Source organism: Microcebus murinus, chromosome X (assembly GCF_040939455.1).
Source record: "Microcebus murinus isolate Inina chromosome X, M.murinus_Inina_mat1.0, whole genome shotgun sequence".
Lineage (NCBI taxonomy): Eukaryota > Metazoa > Chordata > Mammalia > Primates > Cheirogaleidae > Microcebus > Microcebus murinus.
The window spans coordinates 85,831,695-85,858,457 of NC_134136.1; the positions used below are offsets into that span (position 1 = coordinate 85,831,695).

Genomic DNA, 26,763 nt, shown 5'->3' on the forward strand with positions numbered 1-26,763 from the left:
GTCGCGCAGTGGCGGCATTAGGTTATCTAACGGGACAGGCGCCACGTCTTTGAATAGCGGTAGGACGGGAAAGTCCGTTGAAAATAAACAGCCATGTGTTCTGAGAAGCGGGAACACTTTGTTGTCTTGTCCAGCAGTTCCTTTTCCTGTTTCTTGATTGCTTATCAGCCCTTTCAGATTGCCTTTTCACTTTGAGAACTGCAAAATTAAGTCATTCCAGCCACCTCCGTTTAAGCAGCCGATTCAGTGATCCGACTGCTCTTTTCAACAGCTCTGTGAGAATGAGGTGAGGATCTGGGCAGGTCTGTTTCCCTAGATTGGCCCCGACGGTTCTGGATACTTCTGAAGCTGACTTGAGAGATCAGGGCTGTGGTGCGATTTGTTTTTTCACCGTAGTCACAAGATGAAAGCAGGGGTATGTATGGACAGGAGCCTCACTTATCTTCACTGATCCTTTTCCTCTCTGTTCATCCCTGCCAGAAACGCCAGCTGTCGCATTGCGACAGACCTTTGTATAGGAGGGAAGCCACAGATAGGATCTGGGTTTCGACCTCAGGGAGATGCTGGTCTTCAGCAGGGCAGGAAGCGCTAGCAGGTCACCAGAGGCTTAGGGACGGCGAATGGTGACATGCCCGAAGCATCAGAGAGGCGGGGAGAAGGGCGTCTGGTCCCAAGTGGAGGCGTGGGGTCCGGAGTGGTGTCGAGGGGTGAACGTGGGCGAGGCGGGTATAGTGCGTGCACAGGAGCTGTGGGGTGGACGGCGGGACCGGAGGGGTCCCAGTAAACAAAGCTCTGCAGGCAAGAAAGACGACTTTCTCTAGGGAGGAAGGACAAAGGGTCCATTGTTGAGGGTGTGTGATGTTTGGGCAGGGCAGATGTTGTCTGCAGCCCACAAGGCTTGTTTTGCATGGTAATGGTAGGACTTTACTAAACACAGGCCCCCACCTGGTCCGATCACACTGGTCTTTTGCATTGCTGCTAGAGCCCAGGGAGAAGACCATTTGTGTAAGGCAGGTGGCTGCGTGTTGCCTGCTGTAGTAAATGGTTTTACCGGGCAGGAGGTTTAAATGTGACTCTAAAGGTGGCTTGGTTTTGTTTTTCTGTTCCACATGAGCTGCAGTGGCCATCTCTGATACATGATTCTTGCTCTGGAGTGGTGGTTCTTACCCAGGGATGATTTTTGTCTGCCAGGGGAAATGTGGCAGTATCTGGAGACGTTTATGGTTGTCACAACTCAGGGTGGAGGGCGCTACTGGCTTCTGATGGATGGAGACCAGGGAAGCTGCTAAAAGTCCTGCAAAGCACCCCAGCAAAGAATGATCTGGCTCAGATGTCATTAGTGCCGAAGAGAAGAAGTCTGTCTGGAGTATTCCATCATTTGGCTATCTGTGTGTTAGTTATTGGACATTTGGATGAAATTGCCAGTTTAAAAAATTTTTTTTTTATTTTAACGTATTGTGGGGGTACAAGTGTTAAGGTTACATATATTGCCCATGCCCCCCTCCCCCTCAAGTAAGAGCTTCAAGCGCGTCCATCCCCCAAACGTTGCGTATCTTACTCGTTTTGATTGTATATACCCATCCCCTCCTCCCCCCTCCCACCCTCCCTACACCCGATAAATGTTACTCCTATGTGGCCACTTCGGTGTTGATCCGTTAATACCAATTTGCTGGTGAGTACATGTGGTGCTTGTTTTTCCATTCTTGAGATACTTCACTTAGTAGAATGGGTTCCAGCTCTATCCAGGAACATACAAGAGGTGCTATATCACCATTGTTTCTTTTTTTTTTTTTGAGACAGAGTCTCACTTTGTTGCCCAGGCTAGAGTGAGTGCCGTGGCGTCAGCCTGGCTCACAGCAACCTCAATCTCCGGGGCTCAGCGATCCTACTGCCTCAGCCTACCAAGTAGCTGGGACTACAGGCATGTGCCACCATGCCCAGCTAATTTTTTGTATATATATTTTTAGTTGGCCAATTAATTTATTTCTATTTTTGGTAGAGACGGGGTCTTGCTCAGGCTGGTTTCAAACTCCTGACCTTGAGCAATCCGCCCGCCTCAGCCTCCCAAAGTGCTAGGATTATAGGCGTGAGCCACCACGCCCAGCTCACCATTGTTTCTTAAAGCTGAGTAAGTACTCCATGACATATACCACATTTTATTAATCCACTCATGAGTTGATGGGCACTTGGGCTGTTTCCACAGCTTTGCAATTGTGAATTGTGCTGCTATAAACATTCGAGTGCAGGTGTTTTTTTCATAAAGTGACTTTTGATCTTTTGGGTAGATGCCCAGTAGTGGAATTGCTGGATCAAATGGTAGGTCTATTTGTATCACTTTGAGGTATCTCCATATTGTTTTCCACAGAGGTTGAACTAGTTTGCAGTCCCACCAGCAGTGTAGGAGTGTTCCTCTCTCTCTGCATCCTTGCCAGCATTTATTGTTTGGGGACTTTTTGATAAAGGCCATTCTCACTGGAGTTAAGTGATATCTCATTGTGGTTTTGACTTGCATTTCCCTGAGATTAGAGATGTTGAACATTTTTTCATGTTTGTTGGCCATTGTTCTGTCTTCTTTTGAGAAGTTTCTGTTCATGTCCTTTGCCCATTTTTTGATAGGGTTGTTTGATTTTTTTCTTGCTGATTTTCCTGAGTTCTAAATAGATTCTAGTTATCAGCCCTTTATCAGATGTGTAGCTTGCAAAAATTTTCTCCCATTCTGTGGGTTGTCTGTTTGCTCTCTTGACAGTTTCTTTGGCTGTACAGAAGCTTTTTAATTTGATCAGGTCCCATTTGTTTATTTTTGTTGCTGTTGTGATTGCCTTTGGGGTCTTCTTCATAAATTTTTTGCCTAGGCCAATGTCTAGAAGAGTATTTCCAACATTTTCCTCTAGAATTCTAGTAGTTTCACACTGAAGGTTCAAGTCTGTTACCCAGCATGAGTTGATTTTTGTGAGAGGTGAAAGGTGTGGGTCTTGTTTCAGTCTTCTACATGTGGCTATCCAGTTTTCCCAGCACCATTTATTGAATAAGGATTCTTTTCCCCAGTGTATGTTTTTGTCTGCTTTGTTGAAGATTAGTTGGCTATATGAAGATGGTTTTATATCTGGGTTCTCTGTTCTGTTCCACTGATCAATGTCCCTGTTCTTGTGCCAGTAAAAAGCTGTTTTAATGACTATAGCCTTGTAGTATAGTTTGAAATCTGGTAAATTGATACCTCCTATTTTGTTTTTATTGCCTAGGATTGATTTTGCTATACAGGGTTCTCTGGTTCCATAAGAAGCGTAAAATTATTTTTTCTGTATCTGTGAAAAATGATGATGGTATTTTTATAGGGATTGCATTGACTCTGTAGGTCACTTTGGGTAGTATAGACATTTTAACAATGTTGATTCTGCCGACCCATGAGCATGGTATATTCTTCCGTTTATGTCCTCTGCTATTTCCTTCTTCAGTGTTTCATAGTTCTCCCTGTAGAGGTCTTTTACCTCCTTAGTTAAATATATTCCAAGGTACTTTATTTTCTTTGTTGCTATTTTGAAGGGAATTGAGTCTTTGATTTGGTTCTCACTTTTACTGTTGTTGGCGTATATGAATGCCTCTGATTTCTGTGTATTGATTTTGTATCCTGAGACTTTACCAAATTCATTTATCAATTCAAGGAGTCTCTTGGTTGCATCCTTGGGGTTTTCTAGGTATAATATCATGTCATCAGCAAAGAGTGAGAGTTTGATCTCTTCTGCTCCCATTTGGATGCCCTTAATTCCACTATCTTGTCTGATTGCTGTAGTGAGGACTTCCAGCACTATGTTGAACAGAAGAGATAGTGGGCAACCTTGTCTTGTTCCAATTCTAAGTGGGAATGCTTTCAATTTTCCCCCATTCAGTATGATATTGGCTGTGAGTTTGTCATATATGGCTTGTATCATTTTTAGGTAAGCCCCGTCTATGCCTATTTTGTTGAGCGTTCTTATCATAAAAGGGTGTTGAATTTTGTCAAATGCTTTCTCTGCATCTACTGAGAGGATCATATGGTCTTTGTTTTTGCTTCTGTTTATATGGTAAATTACATTTATAGATTTGCATATATTGAACAATCCCTGCATCTCAAGCCCACTTGGTTGTGATGAATTATTTTCTTGAAAAGCACCTGGATTAGATTGGCTAGGAATTTGTTGAGAATTTTTGCATCTATATTCATAAGGGATATTGGTCTATAGTTTTCTTTTTTTGTTGCATCCTTTCCTGATTTTGGTATCAGAGTTATGTTCGCTTCATAAAATGTGTTGGGGAGCATTCCATCTTTCTCAATGTTGTGGAATAATTTCTGCAGGATAGGCACCAGTTCTTCTTCGTAGGTGTGGTAAAATTCGGGTGTGAAACCATCTGGTCCTGGACTTATGTGCTGGTATGAACATTCTACCGTGGGTCTTTTGGTTAGCATATGTGCACATAGCTGCGTTATGTGTTATTCAGTCTGTTTTCCCAAGTGGTCATATCAATTTTTCCATCCACCTGGTAACAAGAGTTGTAGGTGTAGGAAGTAGCCTGAGAGGTCTAACAGATGAGTGGGTAGAGAAAATGTGATATATACGTACAGTGGAATATTATCCAGCCTTAAAAAGGAAGGAAATCCTGTCACATGCTACAACATGAATGAACTTTGAGGACATTATGCTATGTGAAATAAATCAGTCACAGAAGGGCAAATACCATGTGATTCCATGTATGTGAGATATCTAGAGTGGCCAGATGTGTAGAGACACATAGAATGAAGGTTGCCGGGGACAGTGTGGGGTTGTTCATTGGGTACAGCATCAGTTTTGCAAGTTCTAGAGATCTGTCACACAGCAATGTGATTACAGTTAAGGCTACTGAACTGTTCAGTTAAAAAATGGTTGGAGGGTAAATTTTATGTATTTTTTTAAAATCCCAATTAAAAAATGAAAGAGTTGCAGGTGTGCGTGTCCATGTGGGCATCTCATCCCTCAGCCATTCTGGAGTTTGTGGCTGGTGCTGCACCATGAGTCCCACTCTGACTTGCGGCTGCATGGGCTGGCCGTGGGCAGCTTATCGCACGTGGGCAGACCCTCCTTCCCCTGCGTAAGGAGGTTACCAAAGGCATCGGGACTTAGATGATTGTGGGAGAAGATCCACAGGGAGAGGTGGAGCGTCCTGGATGACAGGAGTCGCTAACCAATCCTCCGAGAAGCCCACCCCTCCAGCTTGGGGAGGGGACGCTCTGGGGAGCTGAAGGGAGGCTGGCCCTCTGTGGGTCTGGGCCAGGCATCTCCCAGGGGCCCGAGGCCACCGTTGATGGACCATAAGACCCCCAATTGGGAAGAAGAAGGGGATGTGAGGCAGGGGGTTGTGAAGACATGCTAGAGCTCAATGGGCACCTTGTGTGTGTCCCTTGTCCCATGTGACTGTGATGCACAGAACAGTGCCTGCCGTGTTACCTCTGCCCTTGCACCTTGGGCAGCTTCCTCTTTTGACCCAGTCTAACAAAGAACAGTACAGGGACAGAGATTCTGGAAAATGTAGTTCCTATTTTAACCAACTGGTCCAGTATTATACCTGGATTATCAACACCTGACCTGTGTATATATTTTGTATATTAAAAGGGGCCAGCTGGGGGCATGTGCTTGGTTCCTTTTTTAATCCTTGCTTGATTGCAAATACACAGTAATTAAATCATGACACATTTTAAAGTAGCATTTGTGGCTTAGCTACCATTTAAATCATGTTTTTTTAAATGGAGGAAATGTGGCCTGCTTTGCACATAATCCACTTAGGCTAAACTTTTATAAATAAAACACTCCATTTATAAATTGCAACTTTCTGTGTTTACGGAGTTTTCAGTAATGCTGTCGTAGCTAAACAAGAGAAAAAAGGAAACTTTAAATTAGGTTAAATTAGATTTAAAGTAAACGATAGGAACATATAGGATAACAGAGCTTTTGGAGTTTTTATTTCAAACAATCTTCTATAAAATGACTTAGAAACCACTCTACTTAAACTGCTCAAAGTATTTTAGATGCAGAGGTTTCTCTTTACCACTTAGGCTTCTAGCTTCTTCATGTTATAGTCAAGAACAGGATTATTTGTCACTGAACCCGAGGGTGCAGAAGACCAGCATAGGTTCCAGTCACAATTTGGACATGGACAAATGATAACAGTAAAGACATGATGATCTTTAAATCTACTTGTACAGTGCTTTAGCGTTTGCCACATATTTTCTTAATTGCCTCACTTTTATCCTCCTCCTTGTCTTGGGGTGCAAGACAACCAACTCTTACCACCATTTTTCGGGTGATAAAACTGAGACTAAGAAAAATTAAGTAACTTTCTCCAAATCATGTCACTAAGGAAGTGGTAGAGGCAAGCCTAAGTGCCAGGCCACTCCTTGTGGGGATTGACGAAGGGAAGCCCTGTCCACCGCCGGCGTGCCTCCGGCGCCCTCTGCTGGCAGTGCACACCAGGTGCCAGCCCACGGGGGAAATGTCCACAGGGTCGGTTGCAGGGTTGTGACAGGGACAGCAGAGGTGGATTTGGGCTTGTGCGGCAGTGTGGTGCTAGCTGGCAGTGTTGGAATAGGTTGTTTGCAAATCTTCTTTCTCTCTTGGATTGTAAATTTCTCCGACACCCTACAGGGTTCAAAAAACCTTCCCTGAGTGCTGTCTCTGGGCGCACTTTGACCTGTGTTCTGTGGAGTACAGGGCTGAGGTGGTGATCGGGACTCTGCCGAAGCCCTGGGACCTTTGCCCGGTCTGCAAAGGAGGCAACATCTCTGGGCTTCATCCTGTCCCCCATGAAGGGGGTCAGTCCTCGCCACAGAGCACTCGCCACCGCTCCTCCTCCTGCGTGTCCAGCTGGCGTGGATGCTGAGGCTGCCACTCACAGCTGCCTGAGGCACATGCCACAGCCCGCTCCGCTCTGCCCGTCATCCGGGAGCAGTGCGCCCTTCTGTTTCCATGTGAACGGCTGTTTGTGAACCTCAGTCACCACAGCCTCCAAATATTGTCCTCATCTTCTGATGGCAACACTCTCCGCACACCCCTTAGCACCCGAGTTGATGGTCAAGGCACCAGCTCATTGGCCTGTCCGTCCAGTAGCCCAGCTGTGTCCCCCATGCAGATGGCATCCCTCTCTCCCAATCTGTGGTCCTGGGGCCATGAGTGACCCAGCCTTCATTTTAGGCAAAAGAAGCATTAGACCTTCATGTTCTTAAGCATGTGGACCAAATACCTCTTTTGATCATCTAGTTCCAAAACACACAAAGTAGGGTTTTTAGTTTATTTTGTTAGGTTTTTTTTTGGGGGGGAGGGGGTATTATTTTATCAATTTTCTTTATTTTTTTGGTCAACCATGAGGAAAATAATTTTTTTTCATAATTGAGATTTTATTGGATGTTTCGAAGATCAAGACAGACATTTTAATTTGTATTCAATTCTTAAATTACTTACAGAAAATCTGAAAAGTTGTGTAGATATCAAGTACCTTTATCTTCAGGTGTTGTTAAGCTGTTACATCATCAGTCCTAGTCATTCACAATTTATTATCTTAAAAATGACAAACTCAAATTTTCAATCTTTTGTAGCACATTAACAAAGTTATTAGGAAAACTGACTATAGCGACCAAAAATGTTACAGATGGCAGGGAGAGCCAGGATCAAGAAGTTTTCTGGCCAGGCGCGGTGGCTTGTGCCTATAATCCTAGCTCTCTGGGAGGCCGAGGTTGGAGGATCATTTGAGCTCAGGAGTTTGAGCCCAGCCTTAGCAAGATCGAGACCCCGTCTGTACTAAATAGAAAGAAATTAGCTGGACAACTAAAAAAAAAAAAAAAAAAAATATATATATATATATATATATATATATAAAAATTTAGCTTGGCATGGTGGCACATGGCTGTAGTCTTAGCTACTCAGGAGACTGAGGCAGGAGGATCACTTGACCCCAGTAGTTTGAGGTTACTGTGAGCTAGGTTAACGCCATGGCACTCCAGCCCAGGTAACTAAATGAGACTCTGTCTCAAAAAAAAAAAAAAAAAAAAAAAAAAAAGGAGCAGTTTTCTTTAGGAAACAGTTCTACTGAGAAACAACAACCTGGGAGTAGAAGTCATTTAAACTGTTCAAGATGTATTATTAAATGCACAACTGTAACTCCAAATTGCCATTGAGTATGCTTTGTATTATAGGACATAAAAACTGCTCTCCCAGCCCCCACCTATGGAATGTTAACCTGACACCCCAAACAGTCAAAGCTTTACATGAAATATATACCAAAAAATAAACAACCAGCTAGTGATTTCACCTCTTTTTAAAAAAGTGTTTACACTTGAAAAATGGAATGAGATGGGGATCTCTCCTTAAAGTTGTTTTTAGAGCTACTGGAAAACTTGCATTTACAAAATAGTTGATAAAAATATTCCTCTGGCTTGTGCAAGAAGGTGGGAAGGGAGCCCTGGTGTAGGACAAGGTGTGTGATATCAATCAGCTCTCTCCCTCTGGCCTGGCCAGAGGCTGAGGTCTCTCCCTTGCCCCCGGGTAAACCTTGGTTTCTTGGTTAGCCACGTGGCCAGTTTGCCCTTTGTTCTGCTTTTTCCTTTTGTTTTGCACTTTCTTTGTCTGAAGATTTATCCTGTCCTGCTGCCTCTTTGGGCATCATTTCTGCTTTTGCAGGAGCAGCGTGAGCTGGGTTTGCCCATCTTCCTTGGGCTCTTTCTTCACTGCCCTTGAGTTTGGCCGACCTTCCTCTCGTACATCTTCGTGGTGGCACCTGGTGACTCGGGCCGAGCACCTTCGTGGATCTGGGCTGGTGGCCGCCACCCCAGCTGCTGGCACTGCAGTGGGAACAGGAATTATTATTTTTTAAAGTCTCAACACATTTGGGTGGTGGTTTCCGTTTTCGAGGAGCTCCGCTGTCATCCGTGTGCTTCCCAGCGAGCCTTCCGAGTGGACGAGCCATTTGCTCCTTTTCCCAGATGAGCCAGGTTTCCTTTCTCCAGAAACTGAGCTCGATTAGAATGAGTAAGAGTTAAATTAAACAAAATGAGGAGGTGGCTCCAATGCCGGTCTTGTCTAACAAAAAGGTGTTGCCGCCTCATCGAGGTATTTTATTCTCTAGAAAGTGAAGCTTTCTTGAGATGGTCAGGACTGATCAATTGCAGGTGTGATTCGTGGCTCTTGCAATATGATATTGGACTTAAAAAACGTGTTCTTTTCCCTTTCAGTTTGATCTCTGATCATTATGATTTTTCCAAATCCCTCAAGCTCAGTCTCACTGCAGGTGACATTGTGGCTAAGTCTCTTCCTTTGCAGCCTCTCGAGTGGGGTGCTTGCTGTTGTTTTCTCTGCCCCATGTTGGCTGGGACCCTTCTTTCCCCATAAGTACTGTAGACTCGGGTGGGTGGGTGCCCTTCGGGGTCAGCTTACGTGCTGTTTTGTTCTGACTGCCGGAGACGTTCATTTGTGTGTAACTATGAGGTTGATCTTCCAGAAGCAGTGGCTTCAATGCTAAGTTCCCTTCCCACTTCCCTGCCTGCCGTCGCTGGGCCCCACCGCCTGCAGGACAGCATCCAGATCGCAACTGCAGGTTCGGGTCTCTGTCTTGTCTCCCCACGGAAGCCCTTATCTCAGACACTCCGCTGCTCACGCCCTGCCAGACTCAGTCCCCAGCCTTCCTGCCTGCGCACCCTGCTTCACGTAGGACCTCTGTGGAATGTCCTCCCAGCCCTTTCAAGTTCTCCTCTCCACCCTGAGGCAGAGGGGGACATCGATGGCCCCTCACGCTCCCACTGCATGGGACACAGGTCCTCTCAGTGTGAGCCTGGTCCCCTGTTGCAATCAAGATGCTTTCACTGTCGTGGGTCTTCCTCCTTGACCATCTGTTCAATGAAGTATGAAAATCTTTGGTCCAGAAAAGACTTTCATTCACTGTTTTTCCCCTGCTGTTTCTAGAGTAAACATTTCCGTAAGAACTGTGAGGTATTCTGCTCATTGTGGGAAGTTTAACTCTTAATGTCAGGGAGTAAGAATGAGTTTCCATACAGAATGCTACCATTTAATAGCTGAAACAAAAATAGGTGGCCTGGTGTGTCAACTTGGCGCTTTCATTCTGCGAGCGCCCCCAGCATGGCACACGGGACCAGCGTTGTCGTGGGTGTGCAATGATTTATTTCTTGGCATTTTGCAGAGGGACCCTTTGGAGTTAGAGCAAGTGAGACTGGAGGCGTTTCCTAACTACTGCGGGACAGAACTGCCCTATTCATGGCTCTGGCATTCTACAGACATGAGGCAATTGCCACAAATAGCTACAGCGCCAAGTGCTGTCTTTACCTTGTAAACAGGAGGCTAAGACACAATGAGCATCCGTTTGTAGTGCTGCCATGTGTGGTACACTTTAGGGAGCTGGCAGTCCCAGTCATTGTCCCCTGAAAACCAAGCGCCAGTTTTAGGTTTGTTCTCCGCCAAGTTTGAGCCTAATTAATTCTCCCGAGCTTGAGAAGTCTGATGGGGTAAAGAATATAGAATGGAAGTTTTCAAAGCTGCTTTTTCTTTTCTGACAGCTTTCCCCATGAACAAAATAAACATGTAGAGATACTCTTTCTTGGCGAGGAAGCAAAAGGGGGAAAAAAAGAGACTACTTTATCTCCCAAACCCAAACACATTTAGCTGGGAACGTAGGTGGAGTGTGGTTGGGGGAGGGATGTGTGTGTGGAACGTGGTCTTTGTTTCTGGAGTAGGAGCTTTAGGAATCTTTACAGATGAGAAGAAATAACACCGTGTCATCCTCCGTAGTGAAGTCGGAGAGTAAATGACAGCACTTTGTCTGGGACTTGTTTATATAAGCGTTTGTGGGGATGAGGCTGAAAAACCCACCTGCTCACGGCTGAATCAGACCCAGGTAATGTGTCACCCTGAGGAAATGCTGGTTCACAAACTGTCCCCAAACCCCACAAGCCATTAGCCATCGTGGTTTTGCCTAAAGGTTTTCTCATGATAGTTGAATTCAAAGGTATCAGTGTAGGGAAAAGGACACAGTTTGAAAGTTCAGCATGGCCAGGCGCAGTGGCTCATGCCTGTAATCCTAGCACTCTGGGAGGCTGAGGTAGGAGGATCGCTTGAACCCAGGAGTTTGAGGTTGCAGTGAGCTATGAGGCTGGCACTGTACTCTAGCCCGGGTGACGCAGTGAGACACTGTCTCAAAAAAACCCCAAAGAACAAATTCAGCATATATCACTCTTATACCGGGCCAAAATAGTTTCCTTGTTTTTAGATGTCAAGGAATGCATAACCTTTTATTCTGGTAAAATATACATAATATAAAATTTACCATTTTTAAGTGTAAGTCCAGCAGCATTGAGCATATTCGTGCAACCATCACCACTATTCGTTTTCAGAACTTTTCATTTTCCGAAACTGAACCTCTCTCTGCCCTTTAAACACTATTCCCATTCCCTCCCGTTCCCAGCCCCCACCATTCTACTTTCTGTGTCTGTGAGTTTGACAACTCAGGTACCTTGTAAGTTCAGTCATAAGGTACTTGTCCTTTTTTGACTGCTTTATTTCACTGAGCACAATGTCCTCAAAGTTTGTCCATGTTACAGCATCTGATAGAATTTCCTTCTTTTTTAAGGCTGAATACTATTCCTTTGTATGTATAGATCACATTTTATTTATCCATTCACCTGTTGATTGATATTTGGGTTGTTTCCACCTAGAATTCATAATTGTTTAAAGGAAAATAATAATCATAAAGTTTTGTCCTTAGAAATTCGTGATGATAGAAGCATACTTTGTAAATGTGCATTTTGGGGTACTCTTCAAAATATAGGCTAAGTTAGTTTTGTAAGCAGATACCTCGTTAGCATGTGACCAGTGTTATTACTCTCACAGTTTTGTTACTTTGATCAATGTTTTTATGTTTTAGTCTTCTACCTAAAATGTTGCATTCTTCCCCTTAGTACCTTTCCGTGCCATCATTCTAACTCATTAAATGTATAAATTGAATTCTTAGTGTATACTATGTTTCCTTTCACAACAGAATTAGAATTGGGAAAAATCATCTGTACTCATAGAGGTCAGTGTTTAAATCTTAAATGAGATAAATGTATATAAATATACATGAATTGTTTCTTTTTGCTGCTCTACTCTGGAGCAAATTTTACAAAACAATAACATGAAATACAGTTTAAGGGGAGAAATATCACTACCAAAATGTACTTAAAGAGGCCAATCTTTTCATCTATTTGTAGTAAATGAGTTGTATGTTTACATTTAGTCGTGAGGGTATCTCTATGGGAGAAAGAAGTTATTATTCTGAATGAGGTCAGTTGTAGACAGTTTAAGCTAAGAATTGTTAGGAAATGATTTGTTATATCTAACTTAAGCTTTGAATTGCAATTTCCTTATATTAGACCTTTTTTTATACATTGTGTACATCAGTTTTTTTTTTTTTTGTTTTTTTTTGAGATAGAGTCTCGCTGTGTTGCCCAGGCTAGAGTGAGTGCCGTAGCATCAGCCTAGCTCACAGCAACCTCCAACTCCTGGGCTCAAGCTATCTTCCTGCCTCAGCCTCCTGAGTAGCTGGGATTACGGGCATGTGCCACCATGCCTGGCTAATTTTTTGTTTCTATTTTTAGTTGCCCAGCTAATTTCTTTCTATTTTTAGTAGAGAGGGAGTCTTGCTCTTTACTGAGGCTGGTCTCAAACTCCTGACCTCAAGCAATCCTCCCGCCTCAGCCTCCCAGAGTGCCAGGATTACGAGCATGAGCCACTGCGCTTGGCCTACATTAGTAATTGATAGCATCAATATTACAGGTGAGCTGTGTTATCCACTGTAAATACCAGGAAACCAGGAAAAAGAAACCAAATTCTTAGGGGCTGGAGTTTGCAGCCATGAAATGCATGCACGCAGATAGAAGAAGCTTCTGTGGCCTTTGAACAAGGTGGAATTCCTTACAGTCAAGGAAAGTTACAAACGACCAGAGTTCTCTGAAAGGAAAGACTGGCCCCAGGATGCTGGAACTGCCTTGGAATCCCTGGGTAACTGGCCTCCTTGTCCACACCCTAAGCTTCACTATCTTTCACACCTTATTTGGCTCAGAGGGGGAATAGCAAGGAGCAAAGTCAGTCCCATCAACACCCAGGCTTTCTGTCGCTGACACATAGATGTGCGTGGATCATTCCAGCTACAGCACGTAGCAGTGATGTGGCCATACAAATGCCCACCTCCGTCTTTGAACCATCCTCCTGGTGCGGCCTGGAACAAGAACCCTTCCTGTGTGCAGAACGTGGGGGCATTCTCCAGATCCCCTACCCCTCTGGACGTCCACCCCGATGGCCCCCTGGCCTCTCGTTCAGGGCATGTCAGAATCTACTCTCCACCATGTGTCGCCTGCATTTTGCTATCCATGGCTGAGTGTGCAGTCCTGGGCAGGTGGAAACTTACAATCTGTCTTGACATTGGGATAAAACTGTCTGGACTTTTGAAGCCAGTTGTTGACTGAACTGCTTCATATTTTTGTTAGGAGTGGCCTTTTAATTTTGTTTATGGTGTTGACTTGTAGTGAATAATTGCTTTATTCACAAGAGTTCAGTTGTCCTCGGATCTAGGTGGAGATTTTAGGAAAATGCAACTTCAGAACTGAGGCAACCTAAATTGCTTACCACCTAGTTTTGTTTTTTTTAACTCTCAGGGAAATGTACTGAGTTAGTGCTTCATGCTGACTTTTGGAAGCTATTCTTGGGTTAGCCATGGTGTAGAGTCAAACGGCAGCAAACTTGCAAACTGTACACTGGTGTGCTCATAACCAGTGATTCCCCCTCCCCACTGGTTTTCCTAGCAGTTTGTAAAGTTTTTTGGTATAAAACAGGGTTTGGCAAACCTTTTCTGGAACAAGCCAAGTAGTAAATATGTTTGGCTTTGTGGGCCAAACTACTCAATTCTGCCCTGTAGCAATATGTAAATGAATAGGTGTGGCTGTATTACAGTAACATTTTATTTACAAAAAAAGGCAGCTGGCTGGATTTGACTGACCACTGTTAGTTCAGAAAATAGGTGTGTCAACTGGGGTTAATTGCAGCTAAATTGGATTATTACCATATAGAATTACCACATGGAATTAAAGACCAGTGTTTCTCAGGGTAAAAGTTACCATAAAATGAGTGACAGTCAAGCTTTTTAAGGAGTTGGGTATGGGTTGAGAGTAGACTGTTTAGCACTGAGCAGCGAGTATCTTAATACACGCAGCGTGGTGTAATAACGTTTAGCACTGAGCAGCGAGTATCTTAATACACGCAGCGTGGTGTAATAACCGAGGAGGACTGTAATGGAAACAGATGTGTTAGCCAGGATGTGGAGCACTTGGAACCTCCAGACACTGCTGCTGGGCGTGGACAGTGGTGCGCCTGCTTCTGGAAACAGTGTGGTAGTTCCTCAGAGTGTTACACACAGTTACTCTGGGACCCAGCCATTCCCACCTGTACTTGTAAGTATATATCCAAGAGAAGTGAAGACATATGTCCACGCAAAAACTTGCACACCCATGTTCATTCCAGCAGCCAGAAGTAGAAGCAACTTAGATGTCCATCAGCTGATGAATAAAGTATTGTCCGACCACACAGTGGAATATTAGTCAGCTATGAAAAGAAACAAAGCACTCATACATGCCACAACATGGATGAACCTGGAACGCATCATGCTCAGTGAAAGCAGCCACGTGCATGAGGCCACGTTATTGTATGATTGCATTTATGTGAACTGTCCAGAAAAAATACGTAGACACAGTATATTAGTGGTTGCCAAGGGCTGGGGGAGATTGGAAAGTGACTTCTGATGGGCACGAGGTTTCTTTTAGGATTAGGGAAAGATTCTAATATGGATGGTGGTGATGGTTGTACATCTCTGTGAATATACTATTATAAAAGCCATGCAGTTGTATGTATACTTTATGAGTGAATGTATGATATTTGAATTATATCTCAATAAAGCTGTTGCAAAAGTGATCTAACTGTGTCCAGGATTAATGCATGAGAAATAACTAGTAAATGATAAACATGGTCCAAAATTATCCAGAAAATGAATTGATATCTTGAAGTCCCATATTTTCCGTTGTGTGTGTTTCCGAGATTCCCGTTCTCCCGGTGAACAGCACCCACGTGCTTGGGGAAAGGCTGCCGGCACGAGGGGTCAGTGAAAGAAGCCCCGTGTTAATGCGTCCCTGGTGCCCCGCGTGGGGGCAGGGCGGCCGGGCCCCGAGCACTGCAGCACGTGGTGTTCCTCTACTCGGGAACGGCCTGCTCACGCAGGGGGCTCACGGAACATGCTCTTCTATTTCAGATTGAAGAGGGGAGTAAAGCCGCAGCAGTCGACAAGTTACTGGCCGGAGACGAGATCGTTGGCATCAATGACATCGGTCTCTCGGGCTTTAGACAGGAAGCGATTTGCCTGGTGAAGGGGTCCCATAAGACCCTGAAGCTGGTGGTCAAAAGGTAAGATCTGTGCTGCCCGCCACGTTACCAAGACAAACACGGTGAGCAGACTGCCAGGGTGGGAAGCCTGAATGGCCTGCCGGTGTCACTACAGAGATCCTGACTTGACGTTGTGTGTGCACATTTAGAATTATGTCTTTTGGACAAGGATGAACCCGGTATGAAAGTTTAAAAGGTTCCGTATTTCATTACTACTGATGGAAAAAAAATTTTTTTTTTTTGAGACAGAGACTCACTGTGTTCCCCGGGCTAGAATGCTGTGGCATCACCCTAGCTCACAGCAACCTCAAACTCCAGGGCTCAATCCATCCTCCTGCCTCAGCTTCCCCAGTAGCTGGGACTACAGGCATTCGCCACCATGCCTGGCTAATTTTTATTTTTTTATTTTTAGTTGTCCAGCTAATTTCTTTCTATTTTTAGTAGAGACGGGGTCTTGCTCTTGCTGAGGTTGATCTCGAACTCCTGAGCTCAGGAGATCCTCCGGCCTCAGCCTCCCAGGGTGGTAGGATTACAGGCGGGAGCCACCACGCCCGGCCAAAAAATTTTTGATGTACTAAGTGAATTTGCATACTCATCTTTCCTTTGGCAACATGTAGTTTTAATATTCTCTTGGCAGAGAGAAAAGTGCTCCAGTGACTCGGTATGCCGTTGCCTGTTTCTGACACAAGGTGGCGGGCTTCTGAGCTTTTGGAGTTACGTTAGAAAGGAAGTGTGACTGCCATGAGGACTGCAGCCCAGCTCCAGGTGTTCACAGCGCTGCGTTTGGGGTCTGAGGGGGCTGCCTGCCTGTCCCCATACATCCGGTTGTTGACGGCACCTTGGATGGTTTCAGGGGGTTAGAAAATGGACTTAGGGACACGATGCTTTTATATCCAGAAACTAAAACATTACTCCTGGGTCACACAGAAGTGTTTGTGATTTGTTGTTTTCAAATAGAAGTAATTCTCCACCTGGTTTTATAGTTGGGTAATTAGCAGCAAAGCATTTGTATGTCCTTTGTGGCAAAATTAGTGCATTTTTCCAAAGGTTGGCTGTAGATTTTAATAAATAAATAGATTCAAACATTTATTTCAATTTTTAGCACAGACTTGAAGACATCTTCCCAAAGGACTTTTTTTAGATGGGAGGAGGCAGTGCAAAACAACACACAGGATGAGGTTCAGAAATGAGGAAGGATGAAGGCCCGGACTTTGCCACAGTACAGCAAAATTGCACTTGTACCCCACAAATAGATACAAATAAACATAAGAAATAAACTTTCAAGAGAAAAGGAAATGAGGAAAGAGAAACATGTTTTGCCACATGGATTTAGCAACCTAATTTCTCAGTGGTACGTGCTTTCCTTGTGACAGCTTCTCTGAAGTCAGACGGCCAAATCTCAGAATGGCAGCATGAGCCGTTTGGGGATGGTGGATGTGACAGTCACTGGGACACTGTGCTGTGATTCCTCTGTGGTCACCTGTGTAGCCCTCCTGAGGCAGTTCCTTTGTTCTCACAAGATTCAGTTCGCTCAGTCAGGCGATGGCGGGGCAAGCTGCAGCGCTGGGACAGGGAGTTACACACCGTCTCCGGGAATCGCTGCCGGCCCCACGCTGTCTGGGATTCCCTTTTCTTCTGTCTCTTGTACCGGCTGGGTTCTGGGCTGCCAGAGCCCCCAAAGCTCTGAGCTAGCTATGCTTGTTGTCTGTCTGTCTGTCTTTCTGTCTTTTCTATGGGGGAGATGGCTGCTTGGTCAACACAGCGAGTGAACTTGCTATCAACAGGGCCTGTCTGTACGTATAGATTCCTGGGATGGCTGTTTTTGAGTCAGAAGATAGTGCGTTGTGGACGCTGATAGACATTCCCTAATTTCTGAGACCGCTTGTTTTTCCCCACCATTCTAACCTAGGGTGTTTTTGGTTATCTGTTCCTTTCTGTGAATGTGATAGGTGAAATATGGCTTTATTATTAAAATTTGCATTTCTGTAACTATGGCATCATTCCATATGTTTAGAAGTGTGTGTGTGTGTGTATATATATATATATATATATATATAATTCATCCTTTTAAAAAAATTTTAATTTCTGCATATTACAGGGGTACAAATGTTGTGGTTACATATATTGCCTTTGTCCCATCTGAGTCAAAGCTTCAAGCATGTCCATCCCCCACACGGTGTGCCTGGCACCCATTAAAGGTGTGAATATACCCATTTCCTCCTCCCCCTCCCACCTGCTCAACACCTGATGAATGTTAACTACTATATGTTCACTTAAAAGTTGATCAGTTAATGCCAATTTGATGGCGAGTACATGTGGTGTTTGTTTTTCCATTCTTGGGATACTTCACTTAGTAGAATGGGCTCCAGCTCCATCCAGGATAATACAAGAAGTGCTAGATCACCATTGTTTTTTGTGGCTGAGGATATAATTCTTTCTTAAACTAGAAGTACATATTTAAAGATATAGATAATTTGAAATCGGTTCAAAGGAAAGCCTCCATGCCACATGAGAACTGGTTGATAGGAGGAAAGAGAAAGAGGCCTTAGGGCACCTGCTAGCTGACTTAGCTGAGAGGGTACTTACAGACTATTGGGAAGGAGGATAAATGTCTGCTGTGGGTTATTGACGGGAGCCACTGTATAGCATCTCCATTTTGTGTCCCGAATAAAGCAACTGTGTTTGTGGTTTCCTTTAAATGAAGGGTACACAGAAGGGGGATTTCGATAGAATTTAATATTTTAAGTAATATGCATAACTAGATTTAAAAAGAAACAAAACAGTTTATTTAAACACCTTTCTTTCTTTCTGTCTGTCTGTCTGTCTGTCTTTCTGTCTTTTTGTCTGTCTGTCTGTCTGTCTCTGTCTGTCTTTCTGTCTGTCTTTCTGTCTGTCTTTCTGTCTCTTTCTGTCTGTCTTTCTGTCTTTCGGTCTGTCTGTCTGTCTTTCTGTCTGTCTGTCTTTCTGTCTGTCTGTCTTTCTTTCTGTCTGTCTGTCTGTCTTTCTGTCTTTTCTTTCTCTTTCTTTCTTTCTTTCTTGACAGAGTCTTGCTCTGTTGCCCAGGCTAGAGCACTGTGGCATCAGCCTAGCTCACAGCAACCTGAAACTCATGGGCTCAAGCAATCCTCCTGCATCAGCCTCCCGAGTAGCTGGGACTACAGGTGCATGCCAACATGCCCAGCTAATTTTTCTGTTTTTAGTGGAGACGGCATCTCAGTCTTGTTTAGGCTGGTCTTGAACTCCTGACCTCAAGTGATCCTCCCACCTTGGCCTCCCAGAGTGCTAGGATTACAGGCATGAGCCACTGCACCTGGCCAAACATTTTTAAAAAAGTGCTTTTAAAATTATTCTTTTGGCCAGGCGTGGTGGCTCACACCTGTAATCCTAGCATTCTGGGAGGCCAAGGTGGGAGAATCACTTGAACTCAGGAGTTCAAGACCAGCCTGAGCCTTGAGCAAAGCAAGACCCCATCTCTACTAAAATAGAAAACTTAGCTGGTGTCATGGTGTGCACCTATAGTCCTGGCTACTTAGGAGGCTGAAGTAGGAGGATTGCTTGAGCCTAGGAGTTGGAGTTCACAGTGAGCTTTGATGATACCACTGCACTCTACCCAGGGTGACAGAGTGAGAATCTGTCTCCAACAACAACAACAAAAAATTGTTATTCTGAAAGCTGGAACATGGATTCTTCTCTATCTAAATTTAAATCTCTTTAAGTCTCCCTACCCTCCTCTTTCTCTATTCTCAGGGAGCCGCTCACCTGCCTTCTCTCCCCGTGGATTGGTTAGCGCTTCCTAGCCTTTTATGTTTGCTCCACAATGGGGAGTATCCTCTTAAAAAAATAGTGGCTCATTCAGACAAAGGCACTCTGCAGGCTGTTCATGGGGCCGCAGACATATAAGTGTTCCTTATCACCCTTCCGAAAAGTGCGAGCAAATGGTAGGTTAGGTTGCTCAGCCCTTGTTGAACTTGAAGCAGCCACCTGCCCACCTCAGGGCGCCCAGGAAGTGGTGGGGGGCGGAGGTTGGTACACCTCAGCACAAAGCACCTGTACCCCTGCTTTTCTAAACATTGCTCGAATAGCTGTTCACATACAAAACCCCCTCCCCTTCGCGACAGCTGCTGGGCGCCTTTTATTTGTAGGCTTGTTTTATCTTAGCGTATGTGGTGGCCAGGGGACCATGCAGCCAGGATAGGGTTGCGGCGGGCCAGTCTGTCAAAGTGGTGGCGTCTTGTTTCATGGGCAACACGGATGGATCTTGTCGTCATGGAGAAGCTGGTGCTGAGAAAGTGACATGTGAGGAGACACGGGGATCGCTATCTCCCCAGACAGGCGAGAGCTGGCACCTCCGCTCTCCCAGGGCAGGCTTAGCGGGAAACAAAGAGCTCCTGACAGTCACCCTCACATGTGTGTTCTCGTTTGTGATGCGTGGGCGGTGTCCTTGGACCTGAGATGGGGGATGGGGCCAGGAAAGGGGGTGTGATTGCCCAGGAGTTGGATCTACCACTTGGATCCACCAGTCGGGTGGCGGGGAGAGGCTGTTTTTGACTTGCCCTTTGCTTCTAGGCAGCCTGTTGTTCCGTCTTTGCTTGGCCAAGGAAGTGCCCTCGCGGGAAAGGTCAGGGCGGACGTGCAGCCTGTGTGTCTCTCTCTATCCGGTTTCCATCTGCGCTGTTTTTCTAGGTCCGGGCCCACCCCTGGGGATCCTGACGGGCAGGTCTGGAGTGGATCTGGGCTCTGGGATTTTCACAGAGGGCCACAGGCTGTTTTGCTGGGCAGCCAAGGCAGTTCTGCCACTTGCTGGCATAAGCAAATGTGCTTGGATAAGGTTAAGGCCACAAACTGGGTGACACTTTGGCATTTTCCTGATTAACTTAGCCCGGTAGATAAGTCCCTTGTTGTGGCCATGTGCAAAGGGGAGGTCTGCCCGATGCCCTCAAACTCTGCTGGAGTTGGGAACTGGGCAGGGAAGGGCCAAGAAGGCGAGGTAGCTCCTGCCTTGCTTGTCTGGGACTGTCCTTCCCAGCTGGTGCTCTCAAATACGCATGAACAGCTCTGGGGACAGAGTAAACCATCTTTCACACTTCAAAGGCACAAATCACTGAAAGTTCAGCTTTTAAAAAGTAAAATTTCAAACGCCCTAGGGAAAATGTATAATATCATGTCTTAAATTATTTTCGAAAGCTTGTAATTACCCTTTTGGCCCTTTGTCCAAATTTGCATTGTAATGTTAGTTTGGTTTGCAGTGAAGGACGCCTGCCACCGCGCTGATCCTAGTTCTGCGTAGTGTCTCTCCAACCTGTCGTGGGTTGCAAGTAGTTCTGTTGGGGCCACATCATCATAGGGTTGCTTCACGTTATTTCCTGCCTCTTTGCTGGCAGCCTTAAACCCTCTTGTGAATCTAATTACATCCGCTAAGCTTGCATTCAGGAGCAGATTAGCAGCAGAAGGGAGGGTCTTTTTGCAGCGGGCTGCAAGGGTTTGCGAGACCGGGTGCTGTGGTCACACACTCGCAGAAAGGAGGCTTCCCTTGGAGGGACGGCATTTTGGCATTCTGGGAGCGAGTTCTTTTGCAGTATGCACCCCTTCTCGGGTGTTTCTGAGTTGTGGTGACTTCTGTCCCCTGCCAGCATTGTACAGCGCTCCCCTCTGGTGCTGGCTCCTTGGAGCTGTCCCTGAGCAGGTGGCTCTGCGGCCCCAACATCGATTAGCACAGATGTTCCGGGAGCTGCTGCTCAGCGGCGACAGTGTGACAGGAGTAAGGGTCCGGCTCGGACGTCAGCAGGTTGCCCCCTGCCCCATCCCTCCACCCCCAGAGAACTCTTCCTGGGGCAGAGACTGTGTGTGTGTTTAGATGGGGGGGGGTGCTCCTTAGTGGGGACCCTGGAAAACGGTAGAGGAAGCCCCAGCTTTGGAGGGTGTCTGATGTTGTTTGTGGTTCCAGAGTGGGTTTTCTACTCTGTGAGCGGTGGGGGCTTAGGGCTGTTTGCTACTGTGTTTGTTTTCTTGTTAAGACAAAGGAGACCCTAACTTGTTTGGGATGTTTTCCATTATTTTTATTTACTTATGTATTTATTTATTAATGAGTAAATGAATGAATGAAGGATGGGGTCTCACCAGGCTGGCCTGGAACTCCTGGGCTCGAGTGATCCTTCCACCTCAGCCTACTGAGTAGCTCCTGCCACTGCACCCGGTGTTTGTTAAAATCAGGAAATCAAAGACAACCACATAGATCATAATTGTTTTATTTCGAGGAAAGTTCATTCTGTTTGGGTTTAGACTTAGTGTGTGACATAAGCAATTTAATCAGATGAATCTCTAATATAATGAGACGTTTCGTATCCTAAGTAGAGAATGGTAAAAAGTTAAGATGCTGCTTTTCGTTTCTTCCGTTACTAATTGCAGTAAAGGAACTAGACCTGTATAAAGCATGCAATGCACACTGATAACCGAGGCACGCAAGTGATGTCTACAGAATTTAGTTTGGAAGTATTGGTGGTTTCTATTATATTAAGACATACAGAGAATGATTCACCTATTTTTGTGTTTGAGGTTTCTAGAGGCACTGTGAATGCTGCCGAGTGGGGTTCACACTGGACAGATTAAGTTCATTTTGAGTATTAGAAAATTGAGAAATTAATAATACTATTAATGATGAGGTTAAAATGACTTTTCTTTATTTTATTTTTTTAAAAAAGGAGCAGCTTTAATGCGATCCACCAAATTGAAAGCCCTCAGCTTTAGGAGAAAAGGTTTATTCCTGCTGGGCGGTTTGCTCTTGGATTGGAAGGAGAAGTGTTCGGGTGAGGCCCTAGAGAGCAGACCCTGGGAGTGTCCTCTTTGGGGCACACCTTAGGGTTTGTCACCAGGGGGAGGTGGCTGCCAGAGGAAGTAGCTCAACGGACACCCAGGGGCCTGGCAGGGCGTGGGTCCACGTCTGGCTCTATCCAATGTTCCTCTCGTCCTCATAGCTACTCGGAAGGGGCGGTTGAAGCCTTTTTGAGTCCGGAGGTTCCTAGGGTCTCTGTCTGCCCCACACTGAACACACCAGGGGTCCCCTCCCTGCCCGTCTTGCCTTTGGCTGTAGCCGTGTACCGGCAGGCAGCCGGACGCTCAGTATTGGCCGCTTCGTCTAGACAAAACGAAGGCACTTTTGGTTTGTTGCCAAGGGGTAGGGGAGGAGAGGTTGGCAGAGCCGTAAGCAGATGGCTGCCCGGTGGGTCGTAAAGGAGTAAACACCGCCTCTCCTTAGAACTGCCCCGTGAGCCCGCCTTACCACTCACGCCCCTTGGTTCCAAGGAGGGTGTCTCTGGGGACGAAAACAAGGACCCGAGATGGCCCTGGCCTTCTCTAGAAAGTGAAGGGAATACCTTACCATTAAACAAAGCCTGTTTTTCTTTTTGGTTTATTTTAGCATCACTTCTTATTCACACAAAGAAAATGCTCAATAGTGAAAACAACCTCATCCCGTGCCTGCCTCCCTCCCTCCCACCCCTGACGACAAGCTGTTTGACACCGTTTAGAGTAGGTGTCTGATAACTTGATTTTATTATTAAGAAAAGCCTGTTCATGGCGGCTAGAGTCCAAAGGCCTTTTAACTGAATGAAGTGGCATTTTTACAGCAAGTAGTCAGGTGGTATTTGCCGAAGGGCAGTCACGACAGCATTGGGGGGCAGCTGTGAAGTGTGCCGGTTAGCTAAGCTGCGTGATCCTGGCAGCGGTCCGCTCCTGTTCAGGCGGCGTGGCCAGCGTCACGGGTGGATGGACGGCAGGTGGCAACAGTTCTCTGCACCGTGGAGGTTGTGGCTTTATTTATGGCGAGTGTGCGTGCATGTGATAAGACAACAAGAACAGCAAGGGTGTTTGTCTGCAGCTGTATAAAATGCCAAAAATAACATATGGGGAGGAATCAGATCTTTCTTGAGCGACTTTCCTACTTTAATTTTTCAACTACAATGTGGTGGTTTATTAAATTTAAGGATACAGAGGACCATTCTCTGGTTCGATGCTCTTGCAAAGAAAAGGATGCCTCTCTCTCAGAGATAGAAGTTCAGCCACTTAGCATTTGCTGATTGATGATCACGTGTGAGTGGAGTGGTGGTTTACCATAGTGACCACACATGCATGGTGTTATAAAGTAGTTCTCCAAATGTTTAAAGGCTCTGTAAGATGTTTGGGGTAAAATTACAGGTTTCCTTTGGACAAATGTTATTTAATGGAAATAGCATTTAACAGTTGCCATGTTCAGTTAACCTATAGTGGTAGTGTCCATAATTTGCATTCAGAGGAATTCTTGGTTTTCTTACTAAATTTCATGGACCTCATCTTGTCTTGATTTTGCCGCAAACTTGCATCTCTTTTTGTGGTCAGGGTTCAATGTTTCTTGCTGGGACTCCAAGTCCCTTTCTTTGGTTACTTTCCCTAAGCTTCGTATCTTCTGTGTATGTCCCTGTTCCTCCTTCTATTTTCATAGGAGAAATACCCTCTTAACTTTTAGTACCATTTAGCTTGAGGACACTGTGAGTAATCATGGGTTCCAGGAGGGGAACATGAGGACAAATTCAGTGAAAATGCAGGTAATTATGGGCTTTGTAGTGTACGGAATTCCAGAAAGGGCTAGGTGGGTGAGATTGTTTCTTGAGATCTCATTCCTTTTCCTTCACATCTGTATACATGGATAGAACTCTATACATAGCATTTAGATGACAGCCGTCTGCAGTCTCTTGTTGCTTTCTTTTGGTAAGGTTTTGCCTTGTTTATACAGATATGTTGACTCAGTATATCAGTGAAATTTTTGGTCTTTATTCTTCTATAAGACTCCTCAGCCCTGTTGTTAGTCCTTAGGGCTATACAATATAATTAGTCATATGAATGACTGCCCATTTGCATGTCCTGAGTTTCTTGGCCATCAAATCCATTCTGTTGCAGCGTTGCCAGGAAGTTGTGCTGGTGCCTTTTAAAACATGAATGAAACTAGGCACTAGACAGTTGGGGGGGGGTGTGTGTTGTTGAGCACAGGTGGTTTGGATGCTGGGAGAGGTCTATTTATTCTTTTCAACAGTATTAGGTTTATAGAAATGGGGATTATAAACGTTAACAGGAAAAACCAAGTCATTTGGGTCTGCTCCAATTCTTTGTTCTGCCCATGTCTGTTGGGTGACATTCCTCCACAGACTCTGCCGAAGTAGCCGGGAGGAACGCCAGGGGCTGACGCCAGGAGCCGGCGGTGCTCGCTCTTGCTAGCAGACGGGTGGGAAACCTGGCCCGGTGGAGGGCAGCTCTCAGGCTTTCATCTGGCGTGAATTCGCTTCTTGGCCCTGGCATTTGCTTAAAATTTGGCTTTGATGTCTTGTATCAGTTTCGGCTACTTAGGTCACTTGGGAATTTTTATCTTGCCTGAATTCACTTCATGTAGAAAGGCAGGAACTACTTGACTCTTATCTTCTGGGACAACAGATTTTATCATGCATGATGTCACCATCCCACTGGCATTGTCCACACCACCGCCCAGGAAAAGAATGCTCTGTAGTCTTGCCACATTGCTGTTAGGGAGTCAACTTTTTTCTTACAGTAAAAACACAGTTATTGTTTATAGAGTGCTCTGACGTGTTTTTTATACATGCAGTTAATGTATGTTAGGAGCACCCCAGCCAGGTGGTTAAGATCACCCCAGTAGGTCCTGCCTTCCGGGAGCACGCAGCTGAGCTCTGGCGGGGTGACTCAGAGAGAGGAAAGCAGGGCTGGACGCCAACCCCGGCAAGGTCTTTCCTCGGGATGGGGCAGTGGAGCTGCCCTTTGAGGCTGAGCCAGGCTTGAGATGGAGACGTCACCCTGTGTCAGCTGTACCGGGAACCAGAGCTGGAAGTCCCACAGATGGTGGCAGAGGGGAGGGGCTGCAACCCAAAGGGAGGCTGGGGAGAGGGTGGGAGAGAGGCGGGAGAGGGCTGCGCAGAGCCGCTCAGGCTGTGCACACACACTTGGCCCACATAGTTCTGGGGCGGCCTAGAAGTTGCTGTATGTACCAAGTCCCCAGGTGATGTAGGTGCTGCTGGCCCAGGAGTGTGACCTAAGAACCCCTGGGCCAGCCAGTGGAGAGCCTGGGAGCCTGTTGGGAAAATAGGCCAGGAGACGTGAAAGGTTTCAGGGGTTTTGCAGGGCTTTGCCTTGAAGAAATCTGTGGACATGTTAGTTCACAGAATAGAAGCTGCTTCCAACACGGGGGCACTGTCAGAGAACATTTGCAAAGCAACACGTTTCTTCTTTGCTGTCGGCCATCGCCTTGAACTTTTTTGCAAGGCAGAAGCTCGGTTTGGGTCCTTGGCGGAGAAGCTGATTAAAATGCCTGCCCAGCAGATAACGTGCAGCTGGAACTATCCTAGACTTCAAGGCTATCCCTGCTTCACTGCTGACTATATGTCTCTGTGTTTAGAAGAAGTAGATTAGAGTGGTACACAGACTCGTGTTCCCATTTTATACATTTTATCTTTAATTTGTATGCTCAGCTAGGTCTGTTTCTAACTTAGGGCTTAACATGCTTGTCTTAGAAAAATTTTGTAACCGTCTATTCTTGTAGACAGAATTAGGTAAGGGTCCCCTGGAAACCTCAAAAAATGATCAGTACACATAATTCTTTAACAAAAGACAACTATTTACTGTAACAATAAATACTGGTGTGGGATTTTAGTCGGGGCCTCACAGCTCATAAGAATGCTGGAGGACCCCTGACCCCACCCATCACTTTAAACTGCACTTTGTCTCCGTCTCAATCATTTCTCCATCTATATTATTTTTTTATTTCCTATTATTTCCAAATCCCTTGTGATGATCCTGCTTTGGGGCCTGGAGGTAGGTACTGTTTGTTTAAAAGAGTGAGAAGAGTGTGTGCAGTTGCCAGGCAAATTCCCCTTTCCCCCACCTACCCCAGGTGTTCCTTCTGTGCCCCTCCCAGACTCTGAGCTTCGACCTCAGGATGCTCAGGCTGTGTTTGGTGTTTCCCAGCCTGGCCCTTCATTCGCAAGGCCTTTCCCACCTCTGGCTCTTTCAAACCCTGACTCTTCTTCACCCTAAGATGTCCCAAGACACCATTCTTTATTTTCCTACCTCCCACAACCAGGCTCGAAGCCCTCCAGCCCCACACCTGTGCAGCCCTCCCCTCAGGACGTCCAGGCGGGGGTGCAGACTGCAGATGTGGGCTCCCAGCAGGCCAGGGCCCCTCCCTGCCGGCCCCCTCCTCAGCTGGGAGTGGGGGCACAACCCAAACTGCGTATTTGTTTTGGGAGGTGGTGCTTTTTTG

The 26,763-nt window shown here is 45.6% G+C and overlaps 1 protein-coding gene across 2 annotated transcripts in view; it reads left to right on the plus strand.

Annotated features, from left to right (window-relative positions):
- Positions 1-26,763, plus strand: part of SHROOM2 (shroom family member 2) — a 134,458-nt gene that overhangs the window by 50,824 nt on the left and 56,871 nt on the right. For both annotated transcript variants that reach the window (XM_012782451.3, XM_075999417.1), the window contains exon 2: positions 15,340-15,491. In XM_012782451.3, coding sequence (XP_012637905.3) covers positions 15,340-15,491 — 152 coding nt within the window. The remainder of the gene's footprint in view (positions 1-15,339; positions 15,492-26,763) is intronic.